We start from the raw sequence: 12891 nt of genomic DNA, 5'->3' as shown, positions 1-12891 counted from the left end.
TTTTTTAGTAGAGACGGAGTTTCACCGTGTTAGCCAGGATGGTCTCGATCTCCTGACCTCGTGATCCACCCGCCTCGGCCTCCCAAAGTGCTGGGATTACAGGCTTGAGCCACCGCGCCCGGCCTGAGACACTTCTTTTCTATCTAGGAAATAACATTTTAAAAAATGAAAATATTGGCCGGGCGCGGTGGCTCACGCTTGTAATCCCAGCACTTTGGGAGGCCGAGGTGGGCGGATCACGAGGTCAGGAGATCGAGACCACGGTGAAACCCTGTCTCTACTAAAAATACAAAAAATTAGCCGGGCGTGGTGGCGGGCGCCTGTAGTCCCAGCTACTCGGAGAGGCTGAGGCAGGAGAATGGCGTGAACCCGGGAGGCGGAGCTTGCAGTGAGCCGAGATTGCGCCACTGCACTCCAGCCTGGGCGACAGAGCGAGACTCCGTCTCAAAAAAAAAAAAAAAAAAAAAAAAAATATTTTACAGGAAATAACATTTGTACATACTCATAACAGTCTCAGAGAGAAAACGGTTCCTCTACCCACAGAATGCTTCTGAAATCACGTGTGTGTGAGCCTTTCCCTCCACACCAAGCAGCTCTCCAACTCTCAGACACCAACGAGATGTCCTACAGTTTAACTCGATTCTGACACTAATTGCCCGGCGCTAGTGCAGAACCCACAGGGTAAGGAGTCAGTCCCACAAGACCACCCCCACTTCAGATGCCAAGTGCAGACGGTGGACCCCGGGGTCCCCACGACCCCCTTCTCAGGTTCCATAATTTTTTTTTTGAGATGGAGTCTCACTCTGTCGCTCAGGCTAAAGTACAGTGGCCGGATCTCCGCTCACTGCAACCTCCGCCTCCCGGGTTCAAGTGATTCTCCTGCCCCAGGCTCCCGAGTACAGGCGCACGCCACCAAGTCCAGCTAATTTTTGTATTTTTAGTAGAGACGGGGTTTCACCATGTTGGCCAGGATGGTCTTGATCTCTTGACCGCATGATCCGCCCACCTCGGCCTCCCAAAGTGCTGGGATTACAGGCGGGAGCCACCGTGCCCGGCCAGGTTCCATAATTTTATAAGCACACAGAAGTCGGGACCATATGAACCGGCTGTGAAAAGGTGTTGAAATACGCGGATGAACCACTGACCGGCAAGGTACGGGGGAGGATGCGAGGCTTCCATGCCCTCTCTGGGCGCCCCCTTCCTAACTGCCCCCCAACCCCGCCTTCACCAACCCGAAGCTCGAGGCCCTTATCTCATGCAGGGTTTTGATGGAGGCCTGGTTCCGCAGGAATGACCGATTCAATCACCGGCCACTACCCCCCAGCAGGAAATGAGACCGTCGCTGCAGCTGAGCGTGGGAGGCGTGCCGTCTCAGCAGTGGGCGGCCGGCCCGGGTCAGACCTTTGAGGCCTCCCCGCGTCTGGTAATCGCCTCCCGCGGGCAGCGCTCGCCTTCCCCGAGCCCTGTCTCTCCTGACTGCTCCCCAGCCAAGGCGGATGCAGGCCTGGCGAGGCTTTCGCAGCCCGAGAACCGGGCGCGCAGCCGGCTGTTACTTCCTCACCGCGCACGGGGCGGACAGGAGCCTCCCCCGCCCTCGGCCTTGCACTCACCAGACCGCCGGCATCTCTTCCGCCGCAGCCCTGGCTCACTCGGCGCCATGCACCCGCCGGTGCTGGATGAGGTGGAAGCTCAGGCGGAAGGCGCGGCCGCAGTCGGTGCAGCGGAACGGCTTCTCGCCCGTGTGGAGCCGCTGGTGCCGGAAAAAGCCCGACAGCGCCCGGAACGCGCGCCCGCAGTGGCCGCACTGGTGGGGCTTCTCCCCGGTGTGGATGCGGCGGTGCTCGCGGAGGAAGGAGCTGCGGCTGAAGGCGCGGCCGCAGTCCTGGCAGGCGAAGGGCCGCTCCCCCGTGTGCACCCGCTGGTGCTGGAGGAGGTTGGAGCTCTGGCTGAAGGCCTGGCCGCACTCCCGGCACTCGTACGGGTTCTCCCCGTGGTGGGTCCGCCGGTGCCGGACCACGTTCGAGCTGTGCAGGAAGCGCTTCCCGCAGTCGGCGCACGCGTACAGCCTCTCCCCGGTGTGGGTGCGGCGGTGCTTGGCGGCGTCCGACCTCTGGCCGAAGGCCTTGCCGCAGTCGGCGCACGCGTAGGGCTTCTCGCCCGTGTGCACGCGCTGGTGCCGAAGGAGGTTGAAGCTCTGGCTGAAGGCCTTGCCGCAGTCGGCGCACGCGTAGGGCCTCTCCCCGCTGTGCGCCCGCTGGTGCCGGACCACGTGCGAGCTGTGGATGAAGGCCTTCCCGCAGTCGCTGCACTCGTAGGGTTTCTCCCCCGAGTGGATGCTCCGGTGCTTTGCCGCGTCGGAGGAGCACTTGAAGCTGCGGCCACAGGCGCTGCACGGGAAAGGCCGCCCCCTCCAGCTGCCCCCGCTCTTCGCCCCGGGGCCTGCGTTCGGAGGGACGTCTGACTCGCGGCCACTCTGTCCTCCAGTTTTCTCAGAAATGACCGGGCGTCGAGGGGAACCTCCGGGCCTCTCTTTGGCTTCCTCGTTTTTACAAAGGCCAAGAGACCCCAGTGCCCGGGGAGGCCCCCCTCTGTGGTCCTCTCCCTCGGGAGCGCCTGCCTCTGGGGCAGGCTCCGTGCTCTGAGCTGCCTGCACCTCGGCTGACCGGCTGCCACTCGGGGCCTGCGCCAGGAAAGCAGCCTTCACAGCTGAAAAAGAGGCCAGACAGGAACGATTTTAGATGTAAGAGAACATGAGTCGAGGGTGGCTCTGGCAATCGTGGTGACGATAGAGTGACAGTGATGGTGATGTCAGTGTGCCACAGACACCTTTGATTTTGCCCATTCAGTTCCCGCCTAGCTTTTTTAGTTTTTTCTCCTCCTCTTTCTTAACCCCTATGGTTATGAGGTGGGCGAGAATCCTGCACTGCCACTCCAGAAACGGGGCTGTGGGGCTGGGTGTGGTGACTCACACCTGTAATCTCCGCACTTTGGGAGGCTGAGGCAGGAGGACCACTTAAGACTTGGAGTTTGAGACTAGCCTGGCCAACATAGTGAGATCCTGTCTCTTAAAAAAATAGAATTTTAAAAATACACAAACAGAAACGAGGCTAAATGGGGCTAAAACAGGGCTAAACCTCTAGCCTCAGCCCACCCAGTCCTGGAAGGGGAGGGGACAGAAACGCAGGCTCTGGGCACTGCCTTACTCTGCGGGGGCAGCTGGGAAAGCAAAGGAGGCTGGAGACAGCTGGCAGCAAGCCAGGACGGGAGCGAGGCAGATGTAGCAGGAGGCCTGGGGACAGTGGCACCCAACAGAGCCCATGGCCCAGCTCTGCCTTCTGTCTGTCCGTCCTTCCTTTCTTTTTTGTGAGCCAGGGTCTTGCTCTATCACCCAGGCTGGAGTGCAGTGGTGCCATCATGGATCACTGCAGCCTCAGGGCTCAAGTGATCCTCCCTCCGCCTCCCAAGTAGGTGGTGGACCTCCAGATGAGCACCACCACACCAGGCTATTTTAAAAATGTTTTGTAGAGACAGCGTGTCAATGTGTTGCCGAGGCTGGTCTTGAACTCCTGGGCTCAACCCTCCTCCCACCTTGGCCTCCTAAAGTGCTGGGATTACAGGTGTGAGCCACCACACCCAGCCATGGCCCCAGCTCACTCCTTTTACCTTGGACTCCCTGAGACAATGTGGCCCCCAAACACCAAACTCTAAGGGCTTCTGTTACGTGCAAACAGGAGCGTCCTCACTCAGACAGAAATCCGGACCAAGAGGCTGGTCGCGGTGGCTCACGCCTGTAATCCCAGCACTTTGGGAGGCTGAGGTGGGCAGATGATGAGGTCAAGAGATCAAGATTAGGTGAAACCCCGTCTCTAATAAAAATACAAAAATTAGCCGGGTGTGGTGGCACACACCTGTAGTCCCAGCTACTTGAGAGGCTGAGGCAGAAGAATCACTTGAATCCAGGAGGTGGAGGTTGCAGTGAGCTCGTGCCACTGCACTCCAGCCTGGTGACAGAGCAAGACTTTGTCTAAAAAAAAAAAAAAAAGAAAAAAATCTGGACCAAGAGCTGGAAGCAGTAACCCATGTGGGCTGGGCGGTGGCACGGGCCAGGCTGAACAGCCCCATCCAGCCTGCGTTATCAATGGCCCTTGTCTGGTAGTCAAGCCACTGGTTAGATTTGGTTCCACTGGCTCACAGGGACAGACCACGTGGCCATTTAGAAAAAAGGCTTAAGGGGTAGGGGTGAAACCCTGGGACGTGAGAAAGCTGGCAACTGAGCTTGGCCTGCATAGGAGGCAGGAGGGCTCAGCCAGGAGCAGCAGCAGGAGGAGGGGGGCCGCCGAAGCCAGCACAGCAACTGAGCGGGATTTCTCTGCCTGTAGGCGGTCCGCTGTGGCAGTGGAAGAGAAGCGGCTGAGTCCCGGCTGCACCTCTCAAGAATGTGGAGGGTGCAGATGTGATGGAAACTCCTGTGGAGGTGGGGGTGGGGCAGGAATGTTCCAGGGCAGATGAGAGCAGGCTGCTGTCAACAGTCCCCACCTCTCTCTGCCCTTGCAGACCCATGACACTGAGCAGCCAGGGGGCGGGAGAGGCTCAGGGTGGCGCACAGAACAGAAGCCCCTTGGCAGAGGCCCAGCCCTGGTCTTGTGGTTTGCAGACTTGGAAGTTCAAGAACTGACTCGAAGGTATTGCTTATGAGGAAAAAGAACCAAAACTACAATGAGAAGGGGCCACATACACGGTGGAGCTCTACTGGGTCCAGCCCGCAGGCCCTGAGGATGCCTTTCCAGTGGAGGCAATCCCAGACTCCACAGCAGGGCCTGCACTGCCCACCCCACCTCCCCGGCTGTTGCTGTGACACACTCTCAGCGTGGCCCCAAAACATAAAGCAGTGTTCTCATGGGGGCGATTCTGTCCTGAGGGCACATTTGACAATGTGTGGAGATGTTTTGGGTTGTCACAACTGGGAGGGGGCCCTACTGACACCAAGTGGGCAGAGGCAAGGGTGCTGCCGAACGTCCCACAACGCACAGGATGGCCCCTCAACAAGACTCATCCATTCCAAAACAGCCACAGTGCCAAGCTTGAGAAGCACTGAGAGAGAGACCTTCCCACAGGCAGAGCTTGGGGCTGCCAGACTTTCTAACCAAAAGCTCTCAGTTCACTGGCAAAGACAGTCACCAAACAGATGCCTAGGAGATCTGATGGGCCTGTGTTGACCTCGCTCCCTCACCTTGCACCCAAGGACACAGTATATGCTCTGCGTCAGTGACTGAGACATGGTGTTTTTCCTGTATTCCTGTTCAATTCCTGCCCTGGAACTCTGGGCCTGACTGTGGACGTGTCCCCTTACCTGCAAGGGACTCCATCAGGGTACTGCTCTCCTTAGCACCTGCAGGCTCTCCTCCTGGCTCCACCTTGCAGAACACCAGCAGTCGGAACAATTTCTGCTTAGGTAAAAGAAAAGGAAAATAAATCACAGCCAGGGCTAGGTACAGGGGCCAGGGGCAGTGAGGTCAGAATGCCTTCAGGAGACGGTCAGAATAAGCCCTGTGGGAGCTGCATCACCCAGCTGGGCCCACTCCTGTCACTAGCAATCAAGGTCCTGGCTCAACAGACACTCCCAGAAGCGGGTGTTCTGTTCTGTGGGATGCCCGGGAACTCTGGTCCAGGCTCTGCGGGTCCCCCTCGACCCAGGGCTGACGCAGAGGACAGGTGGGCGTGGCCAGTTTCCTAGCTCCATGCTGAGCAAGCCCGTGTCCTCCAGCAGTCTTCAAATATCTAGAGAAATTCCCATGGGTTTTAAAATTTTCTTGGTAGTTACAAGGATTTGAATATAAAAATGTTAAACCAGAAGAAAAGAACAAATTATTTGAATGGTAAAGTTTTGGACTGAGGAATGATTTTTCTAAGCCTGACATCAGATGTCTGACAAATTTAACTACATAAAAAAATTTAATGTAAAAAAACCAAAAACCAAAAAGGGAGGGATACGTGCAATGCAAAGATTCATCCCTATCTGATAAAGACCTCTATATATTAATGAGAAAGGAAGGAAAATTGGCAAAGATCATGAGTAGGTAACTCACAAAGAAGAAAAACCAGTAGGCAATACATTTTTTTAGGTCTCACCTCAAGTGCAATTAAGAAATGTAATTTGGCTGGGTGTTGTGGTTCACAGTTGTAATCCTAGCACTTCAAGAGGCTCAGGATGGAGGACTGACTGAGTACAGGAGTTCCTGACCAGCCTGGGCAACATAGTGAGACACCGTCTCTACCAAAAATCAAAAAATTAGCCAGGTGTGATGGTAGGCGTCTGTAGTCCCAGCTATTAGGGAGGCTGAGGTGGGAGGATTGCCTGAGCCCGGGAGGTCTAGGCTGGGGTGAACTGAGATTTCGCCACTGCACTCCAGCTGGGCGTTGGAGTGAGACCTTGTCTTAAAAAAATGAGTAAATAAAAAGTGATTAATTAGTAAATTTAATTTAAGCCGCCTGTAATCCCCGCCTGTCAGGGAGGCTGAGCGGGAGGATCGCTTGAGTTCAGGAGTAGGAGGCCAGCCTGGGACACATAGCGAGACCCCGCCTCTTTTACAAAAAGGTAATTTAAAGTGCAATTTTTTAGTCTGGAAGCAGATTTTTGGAAGTACCTTACCGGCAAGAATTAGGGAACAGGCCCTCCTGTTCACAGCTGGGAAGAAGCTGGATGAGCTGGGCCGTTGGGAAATTTGACAGCTTACAAAGGCCTGAAGACGCGCAGCGGGGACTCAGCTCGCAGGAAGTCCCGCAGGTGTCGGCACCCCGGGGACGCACCTGTATGTAGGGCCGCCTCCCCCACGCCGCGCCCGAGAGCGGCTGGGGCCTGCACTGCAAGGGGAAGGCGGGACGCGCGGGCCAGGGCGGCGTTGACAGTCCCGTTCTCTCGGCCGTGCCCTCAGTCCTCCCGAATTGACGCCCCAGCAAGAGAAGCCGGCGCTGCAGCGTCCAGAGCAGCTGGACTGCACCCGCTACGGTCCCCGCCCCGTCGCGCGCCGGAAACGCCACAGTCCCCACCCCTGGCTCGCCCCCTCGGCACTTCCGGCGACGCTCTGGGCAGCGGGAGGACAGCGCACTCGGCGGCGGGAGAGCGGAACGGCCCAGCGGCCGCGCCTTCAGCTCCGCGGTTGCCTGCAGGCGCCGGCCGAGTCCTTCCTGCCGGGCAGGAAGCCTCGCCTCGTGGGGGGCAAGGTCGAGCCGTTGGCGCGCCGGGATCCGGCTCGAGCCAACTGAGGACCGGGCCCGGGCACCCGCAGGACGTGTCAGGAGGTGTCGAAGGCCCGCTGTGGGGAGACCACGCGCGTTCCCTTCCGTTCCCCGCGGCGCCCCGCGCTTGTCCCGGGTCCTCTGCTCGGATCACGGGCCCCTCCAGGCCTGCGGGGCTGTGGCAGCACGCGGGTCCCGAGCGTGGGCTTCCTTTGGGGCCGAGAGCTTGGAGCGCCCCAGGAGCTGCCCCCGCCTCCCTGCAGGACGCCGCCCTCGCGTCTCCCTTGCAGAGAAGCCCTTGCTGCCCGCCTCTCGCATGCTCTGGGCTCTTTCTCACCAGGGGCCGAGCTCTCTCATTCGTTCAGCCTTCCCCGGGCAAGATGCACCTCCTGTCCAAGTCTCTCGCCCTGCCGCCTGCCGCTGACCGAAGGTCACCCATCTCCAGCTGGAATGCTGCAAAAGTGACTCTTTTCATCATGGGTGTAAAGTGTACAGCTGCAATGTGGACTTGTTCCCTCTCACAACGACTAGACAGACCCTCTCTGGGGAGAAAAGAAAGGCTGAAGAACCGATCCCCATGAAAGAACCCTAAGAAGGCAGCAACAGAGGGCCAGACGCGCCCCTGGAACTGGACCCTGGACTGGGGCGGGGGGCCACGGCCTTGGGAGCCCAGGTCCCTGCCCGCGCCTCCGACAGTCCCGCGCCGCCGCCACCGGGCTTCTGTCTCTGGGCCTCCACATCTCGTGCCTGGAACCGCGTTCATTTCGCACTGCACCAGTAAACACCTGAACACTCCCACCACATGCTGCACATTTATTTGTAACAAATTAGAAGCTGTTGTAAAAGATAAAAATTAAAACACTTAGACCGGGTGGGTGCAGAGGCTCATGAATGTAATCCCAGCACTTCGGGAGGCCAAGGCAGGAGGATTGTTTGAGTCCAGGAGTTTCAGACCAGCCTGAGCAACATAGTTAGACCCCTGTCGACTGAAAAATTTTTTTAAAACTTAGCCAGGCGTGGCGACCGGTCCCTGTGGTCCCAGCTACTCAGGAAGCTGAGGCGGGGGGATCACTTGATCTCGGGAGGCGGAGGCTGCAGTGAGCCGAGATTGGCACTGCACTCCCGCCTGGGTGACAGAGATTCTGTCGCAAAACAACAACAACACACACCACACACACACACATCTAAAAGAGATGATGTAGAAGTACAAATAAGCGTTTCCCTCTGCATCCCGGTGGAACGTCGTGGGTCTTCTGAAGACCCTCTCTTGCCCTGCAGGTTCCGGTACTCCAAGCACGCCAGCCTGCGCAGGAGGCGCTTCGGTCACCGGAGCTCCCCACTTCGTCCTAGACACAGTACCGGCTCTTTATGCCGGGCGGAGGCTCTTCGCGACGGGGCCCACCTGCCTCTGCATGCCCACTGCTGCCGTGCCAGAAGCCACTGCCCTCTCCTCGCCCCTTTCCAAATGCACCCTGCCTCAGGCCCGTGTCATGCTGTTCCCTGTGCCTCTTTTGCCCTTCCCCTCACTGCCCCCCCAACCAGAACCAGGAAGGTGTAGGGACCAGCCCCACAGGGTCGGTGGGTCTCTCCCTGTGTGCGGCGACGAGAGAGTATAGAAATAAAGACACAAGACAGAGATAAAAGGCAGCTGGGCCCCGGGGACCACTACCACCAATGCGCGGAGACCGGTAGTGGCCCCTAATGTCTGGCTTCGCTGTTATTTATTGGATACAAAGCAAAAGGGGCAGGGTAAAGAATGTGAGTCTTCTCCAATGATAGGTCAGGTCACGTGGGTCACGTGTCCACTGGACAGGGGGCCCTTCCCTGCCTGGCAGCCGAGGCAGAGAGAGAGAGAGAAGACAAAGAGAAAGACAGCTTATGCCATTATTTCTACATAGCAGAGACTTTTAGTACTTTCACTAATTTACTACTGCTATCTAGAAGGCAGAGCCAGGTGTACAGGATGGAACATGAAGGTGGACTAGGAGTGTGACCACTGAAGCACAGCATCACAGGGAGACGGTTAGGCCTCCGGATAACTGAGGGAAAGCCTGACTGGTGTCAGACCCTCCACAAGAGGTGGAGGAGCAGAGTCTTCTCTAAACTGCCCCCGGGAAAAGGTGACTCCCTTTCCTGGTCTGCTAAGTAGCGGGTGTTGTTCCTTGACACCTTTTGCTACCGCTAGACCACGGTCCGCCTGGCAACGGGCATCTTCCCAGACGCTGGCGTCACCGCTAGACCAAGGAGCCCTCTGGTGGCTCTGTCCAGGCATAACAGAAGGCTCACACTCCTGTCTTCTGGTCACACCTCACTATGTCCCCTCAGCTCCTATCTCTATATGGCCTGGTTTTTCCTAGGTTATGATTATAGAGCGGGGATTATTATAATATTGGGATAAAGAGTAATTACTACAAACTAATGATTAATGATATTCATATATAAGCATATCTAAGATCTATATCTGGTATGACTATTCTTGTTTTATATTTTATTATACTGGAACAGCTCGTGTCCTTGGTCTCTTGCCTCGGCGCCTGGGTGGCTTGCCGCCCACAGGAAGGTGGTGCCCCCTTTCCAGGCCCAACTGAAAAAAACAGTATGATGAAGAAATTACCAAAGGCACCCCTGAAAAACAAAGAGAGCTTGGCCAGGCGCAGTGGCTCACGCCTGTAATCCCAGCACGTATGGTAGGCCGAGGCAGGTGGATCACCTGAGGTCAGGGGTTTGAGACCAGCCTGGCCAACATGGTGAAATCTCATCTCTATTAAAAATACAAAAATTAGCCGGGAGTGGTGGTGTGCGCATGTAATCCCAGGTACTCGGGAGGCTGAGGCAGGAGAATCGCTCGAACCCGGGAGGTGGAGATTGCGGTGAGCTAAGATCACACCATTGCACTCCAGCTTGGGTGACAGAGTGAGACCCTGTCTCAAAACAAACCAATCAAACAAAACAAACAAAAACAAACAAACAAGACCTCAGAGAAAGAGGACCGTTATTCAAAGAAGAGGCCATGGGTCAACTGAAGCAAGCGGCCACGGAGCCAGGACACAGGTGACACGGAAAGGAAGGACTCCCAGTCTCCTGGCAGAAGGAGCAGTGGAGGCAGAGACCTCTGAGTTACCCCTGGAAGCCGAGGGCGTGACCCCCACAGCCGCAGGATGGAAATCCTGCCACAGCCCGAATGGTCAGGGAAGGACCTCAAGCTCCACAGGAGATCAGAACCCAGGACAGCTTAATGGCAGCCCCAGGAGACCCTGGCAGAGACCTCAGCCAAGCTGTGTCTGGCTGCCACGTGGCAGGATCTGTGAAGTAACGGATGGGTTTTTGGTGAGCAGGTTCCAGGTGAGACACACCAGTGGCCCTAAGAGGAGAAAATGCAAGGGTGGTAGGAAGTGGTGGGTGCACCAAGACCTAGCGGCCAGCACTGACTGGTACCTCGGTGCTGTGCAGTCAAGGAGAACTGGCCCAGGACATCCACTCCTGCTGTGCTGGGCACCAGGGACACCCCCGGTGATGGACAGAGCACCACGGGGGCTGCCCTGGGAGCTCACGAAAGAGAAGGGAGAAACACAGAGGCACAGCGGGCACCGCCTGCCAGGTGCCGGAAAGCAGCGCGTGGAGGCCTCATTAGAAGCAGAGACCAGGGAGCAGTGACTCAAACAGCACTGCCAGTGGGTCCTGAAGTGTGAGCAGGAGTTTGGGAAGGGCGCTGAGGTGGGGAGGCCGCTTGGCTCTCAGGGAACCCAGCCTTGTCACACGGATGCTGGGCTTCCTACGCTGGGGCCCTTGTAGCCACTAGGGTGTTCTAACTCAGAAAAGACACCACAGGCTTGGGATTGGAAAAGGGCATGAGAAGCACACAACCCCAGCAATAAAAATGGGGTCAAAGCAAACACTCAGAATGGGAAACCACACGCCGGCGCGGACGGGGCCAACAGACACACGGAACCACCCGGAGTGACCTCTAGCACATCGTGCGGAGCAAAAGGAGTGCCAGGAAGGCGGGCAGACGAATCCATCCCTGAGAGGCCCGATGGCAGACAGGGCCCTCCAGAAGCTAGAATACCCATCAGCTTGGGGAGGTGAAGGGAAGGGGAGGAGAAGCTCTGGAAAGTTCCATGCTGTGACCTGGGTGGATTAGCAAGAGTGTAAACATGTAAACAGTCAAGCCGAGTGCTTAAGATTTGGGCATTTTCGCTATGTACATTATACCCTAATTCAAAAAAATAACACCATATCCCAGGAAAACTTAATATAAAATATTGACACCAGCACAGATCTTGGTGAAGCTATTCAAGGTTATGGATGAGGAAAGAATGACCAAGGCATCCAGGCAGAAGAGGCACGTTTCAGAGAAAGGGCAGAGGCCACGGGCTTCCCAGTGGTGCAGGCTCAGCACAGTCCTGCAAGGAAAAACCCAAAACCCAACCACATGCCCCAAGCCCTTGCTATTCGCCATGCCTTCCGTCGAGTGTAATGGCTACAGAGGGCATTCTAGAGCTTTCAGGAGCTCAACATGCAGCCCCACTTGCTTGCCCCCGTGGAGCCCTCTCCCCAGATGGGAGCTGGGCTCAGGGTCCTGCTGGATGGGCACATGGACCGAGGTCCTGCGAAGCCGCCTGCTCCCACTTGCATCCTGCCTGTTACTCTCGTCACCCAGACGCTGTTCACCCAGGCTCTGCAGCAGGCGCTGGGCTGGACGCTCTGCCGTGTAAACGAGGGGATTTCCCATCCCACGGGCTTCTTGAGGAGCAGCAGCCGCACAGAATGGCCACACACAGAGTGCAGGGCGGCAGGACGGGAAGGCCCTGCCTGGAGTCAGGCACACGAGTGCCGCAGTGGTGGCATGATTTTGCCCACCTGAGACTCAAGGACTGGGAGTTCCCGGCTCATGTATACACGTCTGGACACCTGTCCCTCCTCCTCCACCCACGCTGCGGGGAACTGCTTGGCTCCTCTGGGTGGGGACCATAGCTTTCCGCCTCAACGTACCTGGGGCCCGGCATGCTGCGTTGAATTTTGGAGTGGATGAGGAGTGAGGGTGTGACAGGGCGGCTGGAGCTGTCCAACTGCTGAAACTGCTGCAGGTGCCACAGCGACCGGCTCCCGGGAAGCGTCCTCCTGCCTCTGAGACCGTAGCGCAGGACGGTGCGAATGAACCTCCGCAAGGCCTGACGCCGCTGCTCCACTTCCTCTCCCCACGATGGGGACACACTTGGCGACAGTTCCAACTGGGGTAAAAGACCCACCAAAAGGTCGCTGGCATGGGCACTCCAGGGACACGAAAGTGGAGTCTGGGAGACCCTGCAAACACCTCGACTTGTGCGGGGAGCATGCCTCCCCGAAATGCTCGTCCACTTTTGGTTACAGCAATCTTTGAGGGCACGGAGGGTGGCCAGCAGGAGGCACTGTGGAGCAAGCACGTGGGCCTCGGAATCCAAGCCTGGGTTCAAATCCGGGCTGTGGGACGTCCTCACCAAGTCTCGATTTCCTCCTGTAAATGAGGGATGCTGGCGCCCCTCTCGCTGTGGGGGAATAGGGCTTCCAGCCCTGCTCCCAGCAGATCTCAGACCTCAGGACGCGAAGCTTATTTTAGGGACAAGTTAACCATGAAGTCTATTTAGTGTAACAGCAAGAGCTGCTAAAAACGTGCAC

General features: G+C 57.2%; 1 protein-coding gene and 1 long non-coding RNA gene across 2 annotated transcripts; both read right to left on the bottom strand.

The window, feature by feature from the left end:
* Window positions 1–920: 920 nt before the first annotated feature.
* Window positions 921–7554, bottom strand: ZNF696 (zinc finger protein 696). Its single transcript, XM_055284809.2, has 4 exons — window positions 7395–7554; window positions 6808–7313; window positions 5351–5444; window positions 921–2706 (listed from the first exon to the last, which is right to left on the bottom strand). The coding sequence occupies exons 1-4, from the start codon at window positions 7552–7554 to the stop codon at window positions 1646–1648; spliced, it is 1821 nt and encodes a 606-aa protein (XP_055140784.1). The 3' UTR covers window positions 921–1645.
* A 1316-nt stretch (window positions 7555–8870) lies between these two features.
* LOC134737148 (uncharacterized) lies at window positions 8871–12280 on the bottom strand. The gene is made up of 2 exons (XR_010121785.1): window positions 12229–12280; window positions 8871–9064 (listed from the first exon to the last, which is right to left on the bottom strand). It is a non-coding gene; the product is annotated as an uncharacterized lncRNA (long non-coding RNA).
* Between the last annotated feature and the right edge of the window lie 611 nt (window positions 12281–12891).

This window comes from Symphalangus syndactylus, chromosome 7 (genome assembly GCF_028878055.3).
Source record: "Symphalangus syndactylus isolate Jambi chromosome 7, NHGRI_mSymSyn1-v2.1_pri, whole genome shotgun sequence".
Classification (NCBI taxonomy): Eukaryota; Metazoa; Chordata; class Mammalia; order Primates; family Hylobatidae; genus Symphalangus; species Symphalangus syndactylus.
The sequence above is the reverse complement of the archived record's forward strand: the minus strand, read 5'-3'. Positions and strand labels throughout refer to the sequence as shown.